The following is a 15,204-nucleotide window of genomic DNA, read 5'->3' as shown; positions in this document are numbered from 1 at the left end:
GTTCCAGTCAGTAACATCCTGAAGGGAAACAAGGTTTTAAAAAAGTGAGAGAAAACCCATTACTTTCAACATTTCAAAGTTTATTTAAATTTTAATTTTCATACAGTATCAAGTTTCCAACAGTCCCACAGCATAAGATGCAGCATGCAGAAAAAAAGAAAAAAAAGGTTCTCAAACTTAAATCTTCTCAGATATCCCGACACGAACTAAAAAGAAGTCCCTCAGAGAAAAAGTAGCACCTACAAACTAAAGCGTGGTCTGAACTATACAGAGAACAGAGAGCCAGAACTGCATTTAACAAATACTTATATACAAAAAAAAAAAAAAAAAAAAACATCAAATTTTCCCCTTTAAGCTGAGTACAGTGTGTGGCAGTTTGAGACGGGATCAGATATGCAACTTTTACTGGAATAGAAGCATCTCGCTGACCCGGGTAAAAATACAAAAAGTTACATGTAGTTCAGTTCATTTGGATTACCTCTCATAATATGTGTACATTTACCAAAGTTTGGCAACATCCATATTGTATACCATTAAATTCTTAAATATATTAACATCACCATCCATGTGTAAACAAGAGGATTATTTCAAAAAATTGATCTACATGCACAACAAAAAATATATTTCCATGTCATGCAAGCACAGGGAGGCCCAAGCCGTACAGAGCTTTGGGATGAGGCAACGACAGAGCACTCCAGATTCACATCTCTGACTGAAAACTCCTGTTCAAACCAGCAGTTGGCCTCCAAAGCAAAACAAAGCTATCCCGATGTCGTTTATAGTAGGAAGCATTTTTCCCTTAGAAGTTAGAATTTGGTTAAATTTTAAGTTGTTCTCCCTGTTCGTATTTGTGGGTGGGAGGAGGAGAAATTGAGGTGATTGTGACAGGAAAAAAATAAGTGGGAGAAGAAGCCAACTTTTGAAATGTACACCTTTTTAAAAAAAAAAAAACAAAAAAACAAAAAAATAAAACTACAATATACAGTCTATCCCACTGCACACTGATCATGCCAACGTGTTAAGATTTTAAAGTGTTCGTGTTGCGTTAAAGAAAACTCCCGTCTAGCGCAGTACTCATAATGGTAAGTATTCAGAAGGGCTCATGTAAAGCAGCGGCAAAGCCTTCTCTTGCTGTTGAAGAAGATGAGCACACATTGATTACCTAATATACACATATTGGTTTAAAAAATGCTGCCTGCAGATAAGTCTCTTAAATTGCTATATACTCGCACAAATGGTGTATAATCCCATTATTCACTCCCAAACTACTTACTCAGTTCTTAGCCAAGTCCGTCCGGCCTCTGTTCTTGACGTTTAATAAAAGTCTTGTAACTCTGTAGAGTTCAGTTCGTTTGTCAGCGTGAGTGCAGAGCTATTCTTTGCATTGCAGATTGTCTTATGGATGCTCACTGTTAAACGCAAAATGCTTCACCAAGAGTAAACCATGAATCAGTTTGCAGCCACAAATGATTTTGGAAAGACATTTTCTTGGCATTAATGTATCTACCTATAATAATTTCATGACAGGAAACAAGGATAATCTCCAACAATATAAACACATTCTTCAGTATGAATAAAACTAGCAATCTTACCACAAAAAAAAAAAAAGAGTGACTGGAAGCTTTACTGGTCTAATCCAAACTGCTCGTACGTAAGCTAAAACGGAGAACCAAATGTCTGAAAATTACATTGAAATTGACTTTTGCACCCATTGGGACTCGCAGTCGTGCATTCGGAGGTGTCGTGAGCCGGTTTGTCCAGCATCGATGACAGCGGTGAAGATAAGAAGGTAATAACTTGGACTGGTTTCTGGATATGTTCTGGTTGGCACTTCATACCCTACTTTCTAGTTGTACTGTAAGTCAAGTGTTAAAATACTATACACTTCCCCTCACGAGACAACCATAGATATACTTGTATTTTTTCTTCTTTATAAAAGACAAGAACAAAAAATAAATATCAAAAATAACAATTAGCAAAAAAAAGAGGATGAAATATGAACAAGCCAACCAGCCTCTTCACTGCGTCCCCTTTTCCCCTCCTTTCTCCCCCCTCATCCAAAATCGGAGGTGCTCTTGCGAATGACAAATAGATGTCCTTCAGTCTCTTAAAGTGCTACGACCGGGTTATTGAGAGGATTAACAGTTCAATAACACTTCAAAGTTGGCTTCACGAGGCCTGTGGTTTCTGAAAGAAAAAGTGGCTTCACAGAGAGAGAGAGAGAGAGAGAGAGAAGAGAAAGAGAGAGAATACTTCCATTGAGTTACACAGAGAGCGTTTTGCCGGACGTCTTGAGCAGATCTTCAGAGATGGTGGAGAAAGCGAGTGTCGAGGAGGAAGGGGGGGGAGTCAGCAAGCGGAGGAGCGCTCACACGTCCACAACCATCTTTTTGTGTATATCGAGACCGCCGACCACCTGGAAGCCAAAGCAAATACATGAGTTAATCCTGTGCTGTTACAGGCAGTGATGGTAAATCTAGAAGTTTTTATGGTCTCCAGTTAGTGAGAACAAACCCTTTCCTCATAACGACATCTTGGCACGTCACAGGAGGACAAGCACAGGCATAAATAGTTAGACAATGAATGACTGATGAATTCCATTAGCTGCTTCAGTCTCTGGGTATAGACCCTTTTCACAACAGACATTTTGACTCACAGGAAAAGCACAGGTGTTACTAATAACATTAACAATGGCTCAGTTCCATTCAGTGTCCCACTGAGTCACAACAGTGAACCAACACACACAAGCAGGGACCTGGAACTGCTAATCTAATGGAACGCAGTTGTTATTAAGGTTATTGATTACACCTGTGCTTTTCCTACTTAGAAAGTCAAAATGTCTGCTCTGAAAAAAGTCAAACCTGTACCAACATAAAATAGTGTCTGCATTCCACAATTCTAAAAGAAAAGAGTGAAAAATGCCCCTAACAACTGTCCATAGTGAAGATCTTGTTTTGTCCAAGGGAGAGAAAACACAAAAGCAGCAAATCCTAAAATTTGAGTAGCTAGAAACAGTTGATATTTTTCCTGGATAAATGACAATTAACTGAGTACAAATTGTCTATTAAAGGGGTAGTCCAGCAATTTAGTATTACACTTTTATAAAGCTGGGGGACTAATGAGAGACGCATTAAACAAGGGCTGGTCCAAACTGAAGCAGCAGAGGAAGCGACGTCTCTAGTCGGAAGTCAAGCAGCAGAAAAATAAAATCAATTTCCCATACTGCAACACAATTCATCTTTCATTAGACCCCCAGCTCCTGAAAGCCCACTTCTTTCAAACCTCACACCTACAGTTTTAAGTCTGAAGCCAAGCCGATGACAAACCGTGATGACAGGGTTATTTGTTTCAAATTCTGGAAAGCTCGCCCAGAGCCACGGGAGACATTACACAACTGTTTTCACAGAGTCGTACTCACTCCTAAACTTAGCCAAGGTTATTACTGCACATCATTCAGCCTCTTCTCAGCACCAAACAACAATAAGAAACGATCTTTAATTCTTTCAGCACTACTCTGCAGTTGAGTTGTGACACCTAAACATGTTGCTAAATCTTGTAGCAGCACTGGATTTCCTTTTACAAAACCTATTTTTAAATCCATTGTGGTATTTTTACACTCTTTGTTGTAGTTTCTTTCGCCCTACAGTGCTCAGATGGGGATCACAATAAGCCAGACTGAAATCATGTCACACAGTTTCTTCCCTGAACCTTGAAGTGTTGGAGCAGCGCCGCTTTGTTAAAAAAAACAGGATCTAATATCCTCCAGTGCCATCCTGGAAATACACTCCCACAAGGACGAGAGCCTTTTTAGTTCAAGGCTCCGGAGATGCAGCCATCAAATGTGGGCCTTGTGTCTGTCAGAATCACAACTAGTGCCTTTCATTTCAGAAAATGTCTCCCAGCAAAGCAGACTCAACTGGGGTCCAAACAATTCTCAACAAGGGAGCACCAATTGTGTTGAAAGAGACTTTGTTTGCCTCTTTGATCTTAAATGAGATAATTAAGGCCATGCACTTTGTATCTACATTGTAAGGACAGTTTTTACATCAGTATGACAGAATTGCAGTCACAGATGAGACAAATCTAGAATAATAAATAATAACCCCATCAGAATATTTCCAGGATGATGTATCTTTCAGTAACAAGCAAGAGCAGGCATGTCTTAATTTGAGCTACATCAAAGTACCATGACTCTATCAGCTATTCACCAAAACTGCTCTGGCCTGGCTTTCTGACAGCACTGTAACACTCCACTTATCCATCCGTTTTACTGATCTACAGCTGACAAGGGAGGCAGTCAACCTTACACAATCTTACAACGCTCTGACTAGTATTTGACCTTGTCATGGTTCCTATACAGGGATGAAGCCTTTCCTATCAAAGTCTGACGAGTGTAGATCGGGATTCTCGTCAGGCAGACATAATCTGAAACCGCTGTGCAAAGGTCTGCTCTTTCAAATGTTTATGGTCATTTCTTCTAGGTTTTTCCTAAAAGAGCATACAGAGTCACTCCTCATTTGCAGGCTGAAGACTCATCTTTTTGAAGAAATTCATTAACCCTCTCCTCACTGTGAAATACTGATGCTATTATGCCAACAATAACCTATAGCCGATTTATCTCTCCTTGTATTAGAACTTTCACACAATCATCCAAGATTATACGAAAAATGCACTACACTCCTGACTACTGCTTTCTCACTATAAATACAAGCTCATTTCACTGTAATAAGTAAATAACTATTAACTAATTATTGTTAGATAAGCTTCAGCTGGATGTCCTCAATGTAGAATACATTTTTTATTTGTTGCTTCGTCAAATACTCCTGTAGTATAATACAGCTGAGTATTTTTAGTGCCCGATCACATGTAACAAGAACTCGGCAGCCTATGTTTACAGCCTTTGACACTGTATTTCAACAGGAAGTGTGAAACTGAAACCCTGTGCTGTCCAGCCTAAGCAAAAATCTGTCGTGCTTTCCCAGAATTTTTGCCCCTTTGACATTTCACTATAACCGGCTGCATCGGCAGAACTGTCACAGCCCCGGAAGGACCCCCAGGAGGGCTTGGACTTACTGCACAGAACTCTTCAAAGGATATCCTGCCGTCTCCGTCCTTGTCTGCATTGATAATGGTCTTGTCCACGATCTGCTGGAGCTGCGTGTCCTTCAGGTTGTTGCCTACCATCATCTTCAGCACCTGGAAGAGTTCACCGTTGGAGATGTAGCCATCCTTGTCCATGTCGTAGATCCTGAAAGCAACTGTGGTGCAGGGTGTGGAACAGGGGAGGGCAGGAACAGAAGCAAGGGTGCACATTAGTGACTCGGTTAAATGCTGTTCCTGCTGACTTGGGATGGGACGATATGATATTATCGCATATTGCGTTGAAGGGAAAAAAAACACCCAGATAAGTTTATCGTTGTGAATTTGCATTATCGGGATAATTGTGAATATCCTCACGAGTGAATTGAAAAAGCTGCAAAGCTCACCAACGTACAGTCCAATATTGATTTCCTGATTTATTTTCATTTGCCATAAGGGGGAGCTCACATATTTCCAGTAATTCCAAAATCGAAGGCTCGGCTTACCCGTTGTATCCCCCACAAAAAAGGTTAAACCGGATGTGTGGAAATACTATGGATTCCAAACTTAAGAATGACAGAGGTGCCTATTGTCGGTGTCCTATCCGTGATGCAATTGAAATAAATCTGTTTGTTAACAATGTACAGTAAACTGATTCCAGTATGTTTCAGTGCCATTTTAAGAGTTTTAAGCATATTTGGCTGGATATCTGGGTAATATGATATCAAATTGTTAAATGGTCTAGTAGGCCGATTGCTGTACAGGCACTCTGGGTTAAGCTGTGACTCAACAGACAGTTACAGCGGATAACCAGCTCGATTTGAAATGACGACTCCCACCCTCTGCACAGTGAATTTCAGCTTCTTCCTTCTGCGCAGAGGTTTACAGTCCCAAGATGTAGAACAAAGCGGAATACAAATAGCTTTGCTCCAGCAGCTATCATTCAGATCAATAAGTTGTAGTAACATGGCACAGCGTTTTTCTTGTTTTTATATGAATGTTTCCCTCATTTATTCTAGTGGTTATATATCTCAGGTTTTTTTTATTTTTATTGATCTCTCTTTGTAAGTGCTGATTTTTAGAGCCTGGAGCACTTCTACTTTTATCTTTATCCTTTATCATGCTGGTTTTATGTTTGTCTACTGTCTGAGTTGTTTGTTGTTATATTTCTTTGCAAGAGGAATGCCTTGTCTTTTACGGCACACCAAATTGTGACATGAAATGTTCATTTTGTCCCATGCCTACTGTCAACCACAGTAAACTCTTGAGCAAACCAACAGTAAGCCTTTATCAAACGTGTTCCAGTTACACTGGCTCTACTAAGAGCAGTGGCATCTCAACTTTCACCCAGTCTCTTTGTTTTGAGAGTGGTCGATTAGCCTTAAGCCTGAGTATAGAGACAGGGCAGTGCTCAAAACTGGTAGGGTGACATTTCCACATAAATTAACCTGCCAAGAAGTTTGTTGTGTTTTTTTTGCTTTACTAGCCCTTAGTAGGTGAGCCAAAAGTTAATTTTGTACACTGCTCAACATTTAGCATTTTTTCCCCCAGGGGTTTTTTTTTTTTTGTAGAGCAGTTGGGTAAGGTGAGACAAACAGAAGAGAGGAGACACAGGAGATAAACCCCCAGCTGATTTTAGTCCCAAAGCAGCAAAGCAAGCGGACGTGTTTGGGGACCATGAACCAGCTGTGCTACCTCTGGGCACATGCGGTATTATTGAAGAATCAGCTTTACTTACATCGAAGCTTCTGTTCCTTGTCCCCCTTGACGCTGAACTGTGAGACTCCCTCGATGAACTCTGGGAGGGGAGAGGAGAGAACAACAATCAGAGCGGTGGGTTTTCCAGGCTTCTGCACAAGCTTCTGCTTCATGACTGCTGATGTTCACATCATGGCAGGATTTGAAATTATGTTCTTTGCGATTTTCTTCCCAAACTTTTCCAGTTTTTATTCAATACATTATTGAATAAAGTTTTTTGTCGTGACTTCCAACACTTCTGATTTCTGGCAATAGAGTTTTGAAAACATTACTGTAATGAAGAGTTGAAAGACTGCTCGGTGCAAAGTCCCTACATATTATCTCATTATTTTCTAGTTGAACTTCCCAAATAATATTTTAAAACAATCGGTCTCTTTTGTAACACATAACTTTAAGGGTCATGTGTTCAGTTCAGAAAGTGGATTTTCTTCACTACTCAAATGCTGTGTGTTTGTGCACGTAAACACTTCTATTAATCATCTTTAATACTGAAAATCAGCTTCAAATCACACTAAATGCCACTGGACCATGCTACAGCTGTCTTATATTGTTGTATATTACATTTGAGAGCAGCAGAGACATCAATACAGCATTAACAAGATGCAGTATTTACAATGCTTATGGTTGTACTGGCTGTTCCAGGTTTTATTTTGGTGGTTGTTTAGCACATGTGCCATCATGCTGCTGATTTACATAGTGGTGAGATATGAATATGCGTATTGACATAACTGGTTTTGCGGCACATTTCCTCCTAGTTGATGCCGTTCTTTGGGGGTTTTCTATTGACTCCAGGTCTCTTGTAGAAGGTAAATCCTGTTTGTTGGCTCTAGGGGTGTAAACACATAATTGTTGTCTCGCACACATTTCACATGAAACTTTCCGTGTGTTATGGCTTGATGGGAAAACTCAACATGACTCCAAATATATAATAGGTAGTCACAATCACATTTCACTTCATGTTCAGCTCAGAATTAAAAAAATATTTCAACTCACTTCTACACTCCTCAGCTTTTGTAGATATGCTGCACTCATGGTCAATATTTAGCTTACTGTATATTGTCGGTGGCCTCTGTATCTGTTACTACTGTACTAAGCTTGGTGCTCGCTTGCCATTCTCATTCCACGTGAGTTGGCTGGCTGAATTTTGGATTGTGGGTAAAAATAGAGACCTAAAAAGATAACTTCTGATCAAAGCAAAGCAATTACTAAGGCCTTACTTTAGTCAGATAGAGCCCAGTGAACTTCCTGTTTGAACTGGTCTCAACTACATATAAACTGTGAAAGTGGCACTGACACCGAATTTTAAGCAGAATTATCAGCAGTGTAGTGGCATCTTTATTTTAAATATCTTTTGATGGACGAGAAGGAGGGGTATGACATGAAACAAAGGTTGGAACTGAACTTACATATAGAGTAAAGCTGTGAACTTAAGCACCAGTTGTCCCCCATACCAGCAGAGTTAAATGCATACCTTTAAAGTCCACCTCTCCATTCCCGTCTGTGTCGAATATGTCGATAACCCTCTGGACTAGCGGGTTCTGTTGGAGCTCTGGCAGCGACATGAACTCCTCCACACTGAGAGAGCCGGAGTTATCTAGGTCGAGTTTCTTAAACCTCTTCCCTAGCCTCTTAATCTCATCAGCATCGACTGGAGAAAGACAAAAAGAAAGAGAGAGAGGGAGAAGATGAGAGATTTACATTTACTTCGACAGCTCAGCTGATGTTGTTGTCCATCGCCTAGATCATCAAAGCGGTAACGTGTGCAGAGGGCCGATACATAGTGCCCTGATAGCCCCCTTAACTCAGAGCAGCCATATAGGGAAGTAATATTAGGACAACAAGAGAAAGACAAGTTAAAAGTGAGAGGCAAATTTAGGAGCCACAGTGCACTGATCACCTGCAGCAACAGTCTTCCAAGATGGATAAAGAATCACATACTCTACGCCAGTGGATGTTATGCAAAATATAAATATCCTTGCTAACAACAGCATGAACAATAGTCATAAATTTTAGTAGGCACCACTTGCAACTAGGTCAAGGACACCACTTCCGGCCTGCGCAGGACTGAGCTAACCGCTCCAAGCTGCAGACCACAGTAACCACAGCACATTTTGTTCTCCTCTCCTCCATAGAGACCTGAAATGGGTGAAACTATTGAAAAAGCTCCAATTGCTAGATTACACACATCACACAAAGCCAACCATGGTACTGCTCTAACAATACCGCTTTGAACCTAAAATAGGAAAAAAATAAAAATAAAAAAGGGGGGAAATGTAAAAAAGTGAGAGCTGGGGTGAAAGGGCGGAGGAGAAGGGGTAACAGAGGAAGGAGCAAAAGACACAAATACATAGAACGTTTTTTGCAAACTTACAGCCTTTGTGGTCTACTGGTGCTTTTTTATCAGAAGGGGTCCAGATCTTTCGTTCCCCTGCCATCTGAAACAGCCCTAACTCCCTGACTAGTATAATGAACAATGGCAAGGAGTAATCCAGAACCAATAACAAAGCCAGTTAATTACTATATAAGCTCATTCACACTTAGTCACATGATCCTATTGGCCAACCACAAACTACTACTGCTTTAATCTGGGGTCCTAAATGACATGGGCTGTCTATTAATCTTAACACATAGCTAACAGAGGGAAGGAGGGACAACAGAGTGGTGTGACCGATTTATGAGACTAAGAATTCAGTTCATTCCAGTTTACTGACCTCCACAGGAGGAGGACAGCCGGTTCAGGTAAACGACAAGAAAAAGCCTCGCTACATCAGCTCGATGACTAATCAGAGCGTGAGTGTGGTGGAGGAGTAAGGGAGAAATGAGGGAGAGTGAGACATGTTGAGGTGGACACAACTTCAGCAGCACGTGTGTGTTTCGTTAAAGGAACCTGTTAAAGTGCAGTATAAACTGTACAATCTGCTGAAGTTTCTGTCCCTGTCACATATATATCATAGCATATAATCAGTGTACACTGCGTTCTGTCCACACCAACGTTCCCGTACATTTATGGTCCTTGGCACATACCATAAAGCAATTATGATGTAATGCTCTTCTACTGGACAGTTTGTGGGTTTTATTTTTATTTTATTTTTTTGTTCGTTCTATGACTAATAGTGATGCTGACAGGAACTCACTTGATAACAAAGTGAATTTTATTTGGTTAACTGTGCTTTTACGTCACTGAAGGGCATCAAGTGCAGTGACGATATTATATGCAGTATACACTTGAACTTCAGGTTTTGAACTTAGCACCCTAATTTACACTGCCGCAGGCAAACAATGAAGGGGGAGCAGAGGACAATAAACATTACTTTAGTTTACCTGTCTGGGAAAATATGACAAAGTCACAATTACACGTCAAATACTAAGGAAAGCTACATAGTAAAGACAGTCCCACAAAAATATGATACACTTGTCACACATACACACATATAGTATGATATAAAGATGAAACTGCTGACATAATTAGCAATGATTTTGATAATTGATTAATTGTTTAATTCATTTTTTGAAGAAAAGGCAAAAAAAGAAGTTCCGGCTTTTCAAATGTGAAAATTTGCTGATTTTTTCTTAGTCTTTTAGATTGAACAGATTGACTTGTCAAAGAAATTGTGATTGTGATTTTTCAGTTTTATTTTAAAATACATTTGATAAACTGACTCATTTTGAAAATAATAGAGAGATTACTCCATAATGATGGCATAATGAAAAATAGTAAGAGTTTTTCCGAAAACCAAATTCCAAAGATGTTAAAAGGGACAAATCTGTTTTTTCCCTATGTATGACTGTAGAACACTTATGGTTTGCAGCCTGTTGATTAATATGCAGTTTTTTTTGGCATGTGCATCAGTACAAAACACAGCCCTTTATTACAATAGATGATTGTTATACTGTGGCTCATTTCCATGATTTTTGCACACATTAAGTAGATGTGGCTTGTTTACTGCTCTGTTTTTATGTTGCTGGCGACTCCTGATACATGATGAATCTGCACACGAGCACAAAATCTGATATATGCCACAGGGTTTCTGTCTAGGTGTGAGTTATCAGAGCCGTGCACACGGCTGTCCTCTGACACAAAACACTTCCTTATCAGCAGCCTCCTGTTTCCTGTTCACAGCACATGACACCAACTTGGCAACATAGCAGTTTAGCCTGTGTGAGGGGCATCAATGCTAAAGATAATCACCACAGTGGGTTTAGTGCCCTCTTTTGAATCAAAGCCTTTAACTGTTCCGAGGTACCGTAGGGCTCAAACGGTTGAAAAAGGAAAAAGACTAATAAGGTTAAGATTCCTGTTTGGATTAAATTCTCTGTGTAGTTCAACAGACAGTAGAAACACAACACTGCCAGGTTATGGGTTTCATTCACACTCTAGCCAAACATGCCAAATATACAGAGCTGGTAATCAATGAAATGACTAAATTTACTAGGTACCCGCTTCTCAAATGAAAATATTTGCTAGTTTTTACAGTCTTTGAACTTTGGGTTTTAAACTATTGGTCATACATTGGAAGACCTCCCCATGGGCTCTGGGGAACTGTGATAGGTATGTTCTAGTATTTTTAGTTTTATCAGTTAACCAAGTAAATAATAACTCACCAGATTAATCAATAATGAAAATAATCATTAGTTGCAGCCAAAAAAAATATGCAATGGACACATCATTCTGTAGGGCTCATAAAATAGAACTCCCCTCCAAACAGCAGATGTTAATGTCAAACTGGTTCTCTGTCACACTTTAACTTCCTTTTGTTGCTACACAGTCAGGTCTGTGGGATCAGCTGGAGTACAGATGAAAAATCGGACTGACATTTACAACGCGTAACAAACTTCACTTCACGTCACTGAGCGGGGAACATCTGAACACTCTGCTCAGATCCTTTCTTGCTGCCTGGGGCTGCCAAGTGAGTAGGTACATGTATTATTCATGCTAGCAAGGACAACAGCTTTCTCACAGTCTGAGTCTCTTTCCTGGTCTCGACCAACAAGTCCCACGTCTGCCAGCATCACAGACAGACGTGGCTCCCCGTTGAGCCAAATACAACTCATGATTAAGGCTTTTATGACAGCAGTTAGTTTAACTGACTTTTCCAACATATGACTCTTACTGAAAACTGTTACGTTCGAGAGGTGAAGAGTCACAAATCCAATCATATTTGGAGGTTTATGGCTCCATAGAAAACACCTTTCCAGTGAGGGGAGTAGAATGACTGCGATCTTCCTTTATAGCGGCCAAAATCTCAAATGTGGTGTGATGACAGGTACCGAAAACTGTAACAAATAAGGTACTAGTGAGCCTTGGTTTGAATACAAGAGGAAGAACAGAACCAAATACAAAAAAAATGGAACTGGTACTGGTATCCCTGCATTGAGAGGGCAGCTGTGTTGATGAAATTACCATGCTTGATGGAAAAGTGACGCAGAAAAGGGAGGACAGGAGTGAAGTGCTCTTATTTATTCCTTTTTTTAAATCTTAACAAAACCTGTATATACAACTACAGACAGGAAGGAAAATTACTGTTACACAAAAAGTGACTGTGATCACATCAAATATTTCAAAGAAGATGAACCAGGCAGGTTTGGTATGTTTCTGCACATCTTCCTTGTGTATACATATAAAAAACAGGATGCTGGGGAGGGGTTTGAGTAGAAAGCTTTAAAATAGGGGGAATAAAACCTGTAAAATGCAGCCTGTTCTCGCTGATCGGTAACCTCCTCCATGACTTCCACTTGCAGAGGAGGAGGCGACAGACGTGTTTCTAACCCCAGCGTCGGGCCACAGTCTGTATGTTTGAGCCTTTGGCAGCAGAGACAGCTGCAATGATGTGGGCGATGTTGCAAACTGACACTCAAATGCACACCTCTGTCCCATGTCGCTAGTTAGTTTACAGATGGAGGTACGGTAAAGTTGCAGGTTTCACATGATGATGGAGTAGGCTAGATCGTCCTAAAAGCCATCACAGTTTGTACAGTATATATATTTCTATATATACAGTAAGCCAATGAGTGCAAGATGATTCAGCAAAATTAATGTTTACACAGGAAGAGAAGGGGATGGGGTTTGGATATAACTCTACAGAACTACGTGCTTTTCGTTACTTTTGTTTGATAAAACTATAATATAGCGGAATAATACACCTAGGAATGCATTTTCATTTCATGGAACATTCAAGGGAAAACTATCTAAAAAGAAACAGTTTAATGCGAGGGCTGCACAGTCATAGAGGCTTCTCACACTGCTATGCTAATGAGCGGCTCTGAGGGAGACCCAATGTAACTGTGAGATGATTATGATAATCTCATATACTCCACGGCAGAGCCACACACACACACACACACACACACACACACACACACACACACACACACACACACACACACACACACTTACTTTCATAAGCACTGTATGCACCCTCAACTGTGTTACTAGGCAACTGAAACCAGTTAGCCCCCCAAAGTAGCCCACACACACACACACACACACTGTTCATGAGGTGTACACATGAAAACGCATGCATATGTATGTCATCAGCGTTTGAGTGCACACAGAAGGCTCACACTATGTCTGTCACACACAGACATAAGCATCAATTAACATGAGAAAATACTGCAATGGTTGGCCAAATGGCCCTCTTTCTGGTCCATACTCAATGGCTTGTCTTGCATGTCCTCCAGTATTGTTTGCTGTTTTTATAGTTGTGTGTGAGTGTATGAAAAAGGAAATGCAATTTCAATATGCGTTTACAACAATGTCATCCGGACAGATTGCTATCCTGGTTGAACCAAAGCAAGAGTGGCTTAATTTTAGATCAAGTATCAGAAAGTTCAATAACAATATCAATAGTGTTTTTGTAACTGGTGCAAGTGGTCAACAACCTCATTTTTTAGGCAGCATCTCGGACCACACACTAAATGCTCTGCTTAACCCTGCTACATTACAGGTAGTTAACAGTCAGCTTGCTCAAGCTAACCATTAAACAGCAGTACTGCTGCGTGAACAAAAAAATCTGCTAAGTGCACCTTGCTTTTCCCCTTCCATTTTTGTTTAATTATAAAACACAATGTTCCCAAAATGTCATTAATGAATTTGTCCTTGTAAGCACGATCAACCCGCCAATGGTTCACCCTGCACATTAATGGAGACATGTGACTGCATTAACACAGCAAACCTAAACTGAGACAAGCAGGGGAGGGAGTGATATACAGAGCAAAAATCAGTTGACATGTTACTGATAATTACAGCCTAGACCCTGCTGTATATAGCTCCCTAAACACACAAGATAAGGTGTGAGGGTGGGTAAACGAGAGACGGTTACATGCACAGCTCAGTAATTACACGAGCTTGACACATAACACTGTGCCAATTAGCATAATGGGGTTGTACTGAGCCAATGAGGGTGGAGTGTGTTGTCTAGGAAACATATTGGACAACAACGCTGCACTACAGACAAGATGATAAAAAGAGCCACTGATTACAATCATTAAAGAGGAACTCACAAACCAGTTTAGTAGTCATGAGGAGTACTGCTCAGTGTGAGAAAGTGGCTCTGGAGGGAAAACATAACCCTAATGGTGTCGACCCCAGGAAGATTAGCTGCTACTTTAGTGACAGCTGAAACAAATGTATCGAAATCAAATAATCATTTCTTTTTTTATCCTAAAAATAATCTGGCAACAAATGTTATTTTGCAGATTTTGATGATTTTTTATGCAGTGTCTTCTGAAAGGTAAATTAGTATTCTGCCCAGACTTGCAGATGTGTAACTGCTGTCTTTCAGTGTATATAATGCATGCATTTTCTAAAAGAAGAAAATATATTTAATTAGCTAAAATTGGGCCTAGTGTTAAAAGTCAAATTGGTCTTTCGACTGTGTTCATCAGGTGGGCACAGAACACACTCTGGTTTACCTGTGAAACTGGATATTGGGTCTCTCTCTCTCTCTCTCTCTCTCTCTCTCTGTCTCTGTCTCTCTCTCTGTCTCTCTCTCTGTCTCTGTCTCTCTCTGTCTCATCTCATGTAGGCCAATGGTAAGAGGAGGCCATACAGCTGAGTGTGTGTACTACAGCGGAGAGCTCCAGCACTCGGTGCATTAGGCTGATTGCTCTGGCTGCTCTGATAATGTACAGGTCGCCTGCACAGACCAAACTGAGGACGAAGCAGGGCAGCGCGCTGATGGTGTATATATTTATAGCCGTGCCGTCATCATCAGAAAACCCCCAACTCACCCCACCAACAGAGGCTCTGGCTCCCGCCCTCAGGGAAACCCCTAGCAACAAGGAACTCCAGCGAGTCGCCCGTCGTTTATTTTGGGCTGCAGACAGGCCTGCAATGGTTTCAGGCTCGCTGCTGCATTTCTGTGAGAG

The 15,204-nt window shown here is 40.6% G+C and overlaps 1 protein-coding gene across 1 annotated transcript in view; it reads right to left on the bottom strand.

The window, feature by feature from the left end:
* Positions 1–59: 59 nt before the first annotated feature.
* Positions 60–15,204, bottom strand: part of LOC127375071 (calcineurin subunit B type 1) — a 28,003-nt gene continuing 12,858 nt past the window's right edge. The window contains exons 3-6 of the mRNA XM_051420902.1: positions 8,309–8,485; positions 6,818–6,877; positions 5,074–5,258; positions 60–2,416 (exon numbers count right to left, since the gene is read on the bottom strand). Of these exons, the coding sequence (XP_051276862.1) occupies positions 2,369–2,416; positions 5,074–5,258; positions 6,818–6,877; positions 8,309–8,485 (470 nt within the window). The 3' untranslated portion in view covers positions 60–2,368. The remainder of the gene's footprint in view (positions 2,417–5,073; positions 5,259–6,817; positions 6,878–8,308; positions 8,486–15,204) is intronic.

This window comes from Dicentrarchus labrax, unplaced genomic scaffold, assembly GCF_905237075.1.
Source record: "Dicentrarchus labrax unplaced genomic scaffold, dlabrax2021, whole genome shotgun sequence".
In the NCBI taxonomy this organism is placed as follows: domain Eukaryota; kingdom Metazoa; phylum Chordata; class Actinopteri; family Moronidae; genus Dicentrarchus; species Dicentrarchus labrax.
The sequence above is the reverse complement of the archived record's forward strand: the minus strand, read 5'-3'. Positions and strand labels throughout refer to the sequence as shown.